The 8,220-nt window shown below is 29.9% G+C and overlaps 1 protein-coding gene across 1 annotated transcript; it reads right to left on the bottom strand.

Annotated features, from left to right (window-relative positions):
• Window positions 1-2,789, bottom strand: LOC130975933 (putative disease resistance protein At1g50180). The gene is made up of 3 exons (XM_057900649.1): window positions 2,245-2,789; window positions 133-2,025; window positions 1-79 (listed from the first exon to the last, which is right to left on the bottom strand). Exons 1-3 carry the CDS (start codon window positions 2,727-2,729, stop codon window positions 1-3), a joined length of 2,457 nt encoding a protein of 818 aa, XP_057756632.1. The 5' UTR covers window positions 2,730-2,789.
• Window positions 2,790-8,220: the final 5,431 nt, after the last annotated feature.

Below are 8,220 nucleotides of genomic sequence, written 5' to 3'. Positions count from 1 at the left end.
CTATGCATATGTCTCAGTTGCTTGAACTCCCCAATTCGTAGGCTTTTCGACAACCAACTGCCCAGAACTTGCAGTGTTTCTACACTTCGAAAGTTACTTAATCTATATGTGTCAACTTCCATTCTCAAGTACCTGAGGGGTGTCAAATTCTCTAAATACTCATCTGATGAACTACCCTTTACCTGTTGTTTAAAATATAGCACATTAAGTTGGCAATTTTCCGGAATATGTTGTGACCACCCATGTGCATCTCCATAAAAGAATAGGGAACGAGTGCGAGCTTCATTACATGTCTCTACTGAACAGGCATAGGATCCTATGCTGCTGAGAAAGGACAACCTACGGGCATTGTTATTGTTATCAGGATTGTTACTCTCTGATATGCACAATTCCCGGATGAGATCATGGATCTGACATGTTTTCACGCCTTTCCCATCACTCCTCCTACTTGTCACTTGTACCAAGTTACGATCCACCAGCTCCTTTAGATATTGCTCGCCAATATCTTCAGGTTCTAGCTGTGGTACTTTTGATCTTCCAATTTGGATTGTCTCTATAAACCCTTCTGCTATCCACATATGGATTAAGTCTCTCACCCGAATCTCTTCATCTTCAGGATAGATTCCAAGATATAAAAAACACGGCTTCAATTTCCTGGGCAAATCATCAAAGCTAAACTTCAAAATCTCCATCATCACCTCACTACCATCCTTGTCCTCAGCCACACACCAATAGGGGAGTAAATTCATCATTTCTTTCCATGTATCCTCTGATCTCTCTCTCTTTGCAACAATCCCAGCTGTGGTTTTGATAGCTAATGGTAAACCTTTGCAACTTTGAGCAATGGATCTACCAAGAGGCTCTAAATAAGGGGGACACTCTTCTCCACCAAACACCTCATTGCAAAACAACTTCCAGCTTTCTTCTTCATCCATAAAGGAAAGTCGGTGGTGAGGTTCCTTTGACCTTGAAAAGTAGGCCACCTGATCATTACGAGTAGTTATTAGTACCATGCCACCATTGTTATTTGGGAAACAATCTTTTAAAGTGGCCCACGCTTTAGTGTCCCAAACATCATCAAGGACTACCAAATACTTTTTCCCTTTTAAACATTTCTTCACCATTTGCTTCAGCTTCTCTTCACTACTTGAGTCTTCATGTTTAGACGTCGACATCTTCAGACAGTTGAGAAGGCTTTTACAAACTTCCTTTTCTCTGCAATCCTTGGAAACAATTGCCCATGCACGGCAGGGGAAGAGCTTCTTGACCTCCTCGTCATTGTAGATCTTTCGAGCAAGAGTGGTCTTTCCTAATCCACCCATGCCAACAATGGAAACAACATTTTCAGAAGAATCTTCATCCTTGAGTTGATTAATCACAATTTCAAAATCCTCCACCAATCCCACTACATTTGCATATCCTTCCTTCACATTGCCTTCAATTTCACCTTCACCAATGCAGCATATCCTCATCTCAAGATCATCTTCTGGTTCGTAATTATCCAAGACATCTTTGTCTCTTGTTGTTACGATGACCCTACTGCCAGGACCGAACCAATTACCTCCTCCTGCTAAAGCTTCCAACTGCCTTATATTATCAACATCATCGAGTATCAGAAGAATTTTTTTGCTGCCCAACTTTTGTTTTATTTGCGAGGATCCGTTATATATGCTGCCCCTCTTAGTTACCTCCTCTCCCATTTCAGAAAGAAGTGTCTTCTGAAGATTTTCTAGACCCCAATTACTTTCCGCTGACTTTTCACCAACTCTGGCAAGAAAACTAGCAGCATCGTATTGATCTCTGATCTCATTGTATAACACCCCAACAAAGTTCTTTATATCTATCTCATCACTATCATGGTAAATTCCCACCATACGAACATTGTTGTGAGATTCAAGATCCAATAGTGATTTGACACCTTCAAATTGAAAACCAGATCCAGTTGGGTGCTTCATGTATAAAGGCTCAGCAGGAATTTTGCTTAAAACCTCTTTAACAATCTCGTCAACAATATCAGCTTCATACCTGCACAACAACGCAATGTCTTTGTACTCATTAACCAAAGCTTTAAATTATGGGATATGCTTACAATTGTTTTCAAGACAGTAGAGCATTTTAATAGAAAATGTTTTTTTTTAATATTAAAAAATATTTCATGATACATTTAAAAAGTTAAAATTTTTTACTCTAATTCTTGTAATCCATATCTTAAAGATAAAATTTCGAGTTGACTTTTTGGCTCACCCTTTCTCAGTACAGTGTTTTCCGCTTAGCTCACAGACTGCAAACAAAGCTGACCTCCATGTGTTCACTTTGTTGCTGTATCTCTCTTCATGTTTGCGCATGGCAGCTTCATACTGATTCTTCTGATATCGAACCTCTGTTGGTGGCACATGGTAAAAAACAGGAAGAACCGGTCGCTTTCTTCCATTGTCTGAACACTTCATGATATGAACTAGTTCATCGAGGCACCATGACGAAGATGCGTGGTTTTGACACAGCACAACTATTGACATCCTTGATTTCTCGATTGCTTCGCGGAGCGTAGCTCCAATTTCATCACCAAGTCGCAGACGCGGCTCATCTCTGAAGACATTGATTCTTTTGGTTTTCTCCAAAGCTCTATACAGATGGCTCGTGAAAGTGTACCTTGTGCCGACGTCTCCTCTAAAGCTCAGAAAAACATCATATTTGAATTGTGACGATGATGCTGCACCATGTTCTGCCATGATAGTGTATAGTTGATGGAAGGTTTTACGTTAATAATAAGCTTAAGGAACCAATTCAAATCAAATTATGATAGCACTGTGGCTGTAAGAAAGTCAGAGAACCAGCAATGGGGTATGAAGCCATGAATGAATGAGCCAATAATTATGCAGGAGAAATACTATAGCCAGTAGAATTATTACTTTTGCTAAGGTTTTTTTTTATAGGGCCAGTAAATTTTGTGATTGTTAGCTATCAACTAGCTATCAATGATGATTTGATGATGTGAGATTGATATGAGATTTCATTCAATGGCTCACATTCCTTTACTGGTTATATGCCAGTAACTTTTTTTTGCTAATATTTTTGTTAAAATTATTGCTTTTAAAAGTATAAAATAAATATATTATTAAATTATTAAATTAAAATATTAAATTGATGAGTAAAAAATAAAAATATTGATTTTTTTTTCGATTAGTAACTAATTGAATAATAATATTTCAGCATATATATGAATGCTGCCAAATTAGTTTCTTGATAATTGGTAATTTGGTATAGTGGTCGGGGTGTTCCGGACCTTTGCTTCGTGTGCAGAGATAAACTATACACATGAGTTCCGGGATACGCGGTTAAAATTTTTAGATACAGATAATTTTAGTATGAAATACAATAATATTTGATTATTTTGATATTTTATAATATTATAATGATAGTGATATTTTGTAAAAAAAATATTTTTGTAGTTATAAAATGAGAAAATAATAAAATATTATTGATGTTTTGTAAAAAGATATTATTTTATAAAAATAAAAATAACATATAAAAATAGACAAAATATATTTTTAAATAAAAATAAAAAATATAAATTATATATATATATAAAAATATTTAATTAAATTTGTTACATTTTTTAAATATTAACGTGAGAATATTATTTTAATATTTTTTACATCGTATTCTTATTTTAGTATTCTCAATAATTTTATTTTTAATATTAATTTAAAATTTAATATTTATAATTTTATTATTATCTATAATTAATTTTTTATTTAATTTATTTTTTTAATAGAATCATCATTTATATTATAAAAAATTATACTAAAACATAATATACGATCATTACAATTATAAAATAGAATACTAAAAATAATAAAAAAAATTAAATATTTATTTTGTAATAATTAAAATAAATCTAAAAATTTTTAATAATCTTTTTTATATAATATTTTTTAATATGTTATAATTTTTTATTATTATTATTTACAGTGAATTTTCTAGCCTAGTTGCTAAGAAGAAGAGAAAACAAAATTGGCTTGACTACTACCAACTTAAATATTCTAGAAATCAGACGAAAGGGCCAACTAAAAAGATATGCCTTCAACAATCGAATCCAATTATGCACTCTGAATTATTTGTCCATTTTAAATTTGGTTTCAGCATAAGTTTTCTCATGCTATTTATCAATGCATCCATTTCTTTTCTTTCTTTGCACATGACTAACATTGTGTGATTTGAGTCAGCAGACTGGATTTTTAGGACTTTGCGACAATAGGGTGGATGCAGACAAAATCGATAAATTTTTAAAAGAAGCTAATATTACTAAGCCTTCTTGTACAATTTCATGTACTTCATAATTTCTTATTTACTTGGTGAATCACATAATCTTATGCCATATATCATTGTAAACATTTAATAATACTTCTCCATTTTATAATTTGATTTTAAATTCACTCTAAGTTGATATGTATAGTGGAACTTTTTGTATGTATAAACTGTAGAAAGAATACAACGGTTTATGCATATTTTGCATTCTCACAGAAACTATGAAACTCCTATTAAGGTTTCTTTCTAAATACATGATGGTTTATGTATTTTGAATCTGTGAGGCCCTCCTACAGTTTACATAAATTTATAAAAAATTACATTTGTTATTCAAACTATAAAAATTGTATTTTCATAATTTTGGAAGTCAAATATTTTATTTGAGTGATTTGCTCAAAAAAAATATCACTGATATTTTATAAATACCTACAACAACAATATATAACACATAATTTAAATTATTTTTAAGAATTTCACTATTTATAATCTAATACACAAAAATAAAAGTTCAGTGTATGCACGTTCATGGTAGCTAGAAGATTAAGAAATATTGTTAAAATTAGTTATATTTTTTATATTTTAGTAATATTTTTTCAATAATATTTTTTAAAAAATATTATTAAATAACAAAAATATTATTTTAATAATATATTTTAAAATATTATAATTACTTTAACATAAATATACTATAATAGTTCGTAGAATATTTTTTTATGATATTTTATATTTTCAGGAAAATTAAAGTGCCCATAGAAAAATTGAGAAGTAAATTACACATTAAATAAAGTTAAAGATACAAATTGCATTTTATATCCCTAAAATTTGTTTATCTAGAATATTGAATTAGTGTATTTTATGTCTGATAAAAAGAACACAGAAATACTATACAAAAATATAATTTGTGTGAAAAAGATAAAAATAAATTAGACTTCTTATTATTTATTCTATCTTATATTTAATTTATCACCAAACAAAATATAAAATACTAATTTTTATATAAATTTAATATTGATATACTGTTAATGTAAAATTATTTTATGATATTATATTAGTAAAAATTATTAGTAAAATTATTTTTATATATCTAATTATATAATATTATATTAGCAAAAATAACCACCTTTTATATTGACTAAATAAATAATTATAAAAAAATAATTATTATAATACAACTAAATAAAAAAAATTCTTTTTATATTCTATTTTTTATACCTTATTCTCGCTATTTTATCTCGTCGTATTCTCAAAATTACTGTTTACATTGCGGAAAAGAACTTTATATATGTTGGGATGCATTATTTTGAATAATTTTAACAACTGCATGCGCCTACCCTTCATCGAATGAATTAAAATACACGGTAAACAAAATTACTATAGTAGTTCTTAACTTAACCATCATCACATGTTCACATGGGAATTGGGAAGTATATTGTCACCGTCTTAGATATATTTTAATTTTATTGTGTCGGCATTTAATTTGAATTTATTCAATCTTTTAAACTAAGATTTTTGGTGACGGAAATAAATTAAATAAAAAAAAAACAAACAAAATAAGAAATTGTTTAAATAGAGGAGCAGTCTCGTTTAAGACTACTCTTAAACTCTTCCCAAAGTAAAAGAAGTTTCACATGTTAAAGTTGTAACTTCATCGCCATCTTTGTCATAGTATCTGTCACCGTGTTTGCATCTCTCATAATCAAACGAAAATCAACACGCCAATTCCAACGCATGATATCTCTTAAACTAAGATTAAATTCACCTAATCTTTAATAGTTAATAAAAAAAACTCTAATAAAAAATATTTTATTATTTAAATATTTATTACAAATAATTCACACACTACACTACAAACTTACTATTTTATTTATAATTATCTACATTTTTAATAAACGGTTAGAATTAAATTTAATTATAATTTAAATTGAATGTTCAGAATATTTAGTACAAATATCTAACTTATCACATTTTATTAAATATTTTTAGATAATTTTATATCATTTTTTATATTTTTATATATATTCACATTCTTTTAAAATATTTTATAAATTTTAGAGACATCTAGAATCGTTTAGAGTCTTTCAAAATTTTTTAAAATATTCTAGAACATTCATAAATAAGCTAGAGTATTCTCAAACATTAAAAAGTACTATAAAATACTGGTTAAATGTAATATCCTAAACTTTACTGTGACAATATGCTCAATATATTAATCTTAGATTCATTCAGCTAAAAAATGAAAATCATGCAAAGACGACGAACATACATTACTTCTAACAAGTTGATAAATTAATATTAACTAGATTAAGACCTGCATATTGCGCAAAGGAATAACTTAATTATAGTATACAATATATTAGTATAAATTTAAAAGTGTTATTATAATATTTTTGAGTTAATATGTAAATTGTACAAAGTATTGATTCGATAATTGTATATAATTTAATATAATCATTTAAATAAAAGGTAATACAAAGTGAAGTATAATTTATTTTAAAAAAAAAATAAGTATTTGATGTTAGAGTCCTACAAAGTTATATTTTTATTCATTGTTACTACTTTTTTATTTTCTTTGGTTATCGTAATTAATCTTCTCGTGTGGTGATTGTTCTTCTTTTATGTTTGCTTCTTATTTGAAATCGTTTGTTTGTTTTTCCTCTCATATGTTTTTATATGAATTTTGTAGTTTTTTTTTGTTCCACATTTATTTATAAGTTTATCATCAGAAAATGTCTCTTGATTTTTTTTTATATTTTTTTTAATGTCTTGATTAATATGTGATCTTATAAGAAAAATACTGAATATCGTCAGATTTATCGTAAGAAAAATGAATAAAATTTGACGGTAAGTTAATTACCGACAAATTTATCATCAGAACAAATTCAACGGTATAAATCTCGTCAGTAATTATTTACCGTCAGAATTTTTTTACTGTCAAATTCTATGACAGATTACCTACGGATGAGGTTGTTGTGGGCTGAATTGGTGTGTTTCGTTTTCCACTGGTTCTCCATAACTCTTAGATATTCCTCATGTATAGCTTTAATATTGATTAAAGCCGAGGCAGAAGGAATCAACTTATTCTCAAACACCAAACTATTTCGCGTAACCAAACAAATTTAACCAATTTGTTTCTTTCGATATATTGCTTAAAAACCAATTTGAAAGATCAGAGCCAAAGAAGGAAGGAAGTTGACCTGAATGAAGGAAATTGCACCAGATACTCTTGACGAAAAAGCAGTCACAAAGAACATGTAAAGTGAATTCTGCATCGCTGCTACACCTGGGGTAGCGATCATCACTTGTCATGTGTCGTCTCTTCCTTGCTGCATTAATAAGGATAGCGTCATGGGCCACCAACCATAGGAACATGCAGATAAGTCCTGGACCTTTTCACTTCCAAACAAGGCTGAATATATTGTTTGGTTGACCCATGGTGTCTTGAATATCTTGATAGGCTGATTTAAGCTTGAAAGATCCATCCGAGGTAAGCGCCCAAGCGATTTGGTCTTCCTCCATCTAATGGGATGGTGGGGCCAATGCATTGATCTTTTTGACAATATCATCTGGGAGCCATTCCTTAATCCTCTCGATGTCCCAATCTCCTGAAATAGAAAGGAAATTTGCGAGGGAGCTATTATAGTCAATAGTATCAATACTTACTTGATGAATATGCTTGTTCAGGCTCCCTAAATTAGGCATCCAATTATGTTTCTAGAATTTGATTTTTGAGCCATCTTCCGCCAAATGGTGTTTTTTTTTTTTACATTTTTCCAGTTTTCGCAAACTCCTTTCCACAGATTTGAGTTGCTCTGTTTTCGCTCTACTCTCGAGATAATGTATTCGCCTCCTCCATATTTGGATCGCAGAACTCTGGTCCAAACAGCATCCTTTTTTCCAATGAGGCCCCAACCC

The sequence above is a fragment of the Arachis stenosperma genome, chromosome 4, assembly GCF_014773155.1.
Source record: "Arachis stenosperma cultivar V10309 chromosome 4, arast.V10309.gnm1.PFL2, whole genome shotgun sequence".
In the NCBI taxonomy this organism is placed as follows: Eukaryota; Viridiplantae; Streptophyta; class Magnoliopsida; order Fabales; family Fabaceae; genus Arachis; species Arachis stenosperma.
Note: the sequence above shows the minus strand (reverse complement) of the source record. Positions and strands in the feature narration are given on the sequence as shown.

Bases quoted from the DNA above. Each gene is read 5' to 3' on its own strand.
- LOC130975933 (XM_057900649.1), bottom strand. From the start codon at position 2,729: ATGGCAGAACATGGTGCAGCATCATCGTCACAATTCAAATATGATGTT. The intron at 2,026-2,244 runs GTGAGCCAAAAA...GTTGTTGTGCAG, and splicing joins AAACACTGTACTGAGAAAGG to GTATGAAGCTGATATTGTTG. The intron at 80-132 runs GTACTTGAGAAT...TTCGAAGTGTAG, and splicing joins GAGAATTTGACACCCCTCAG to AAACACTGCAAGTTCTGGGC.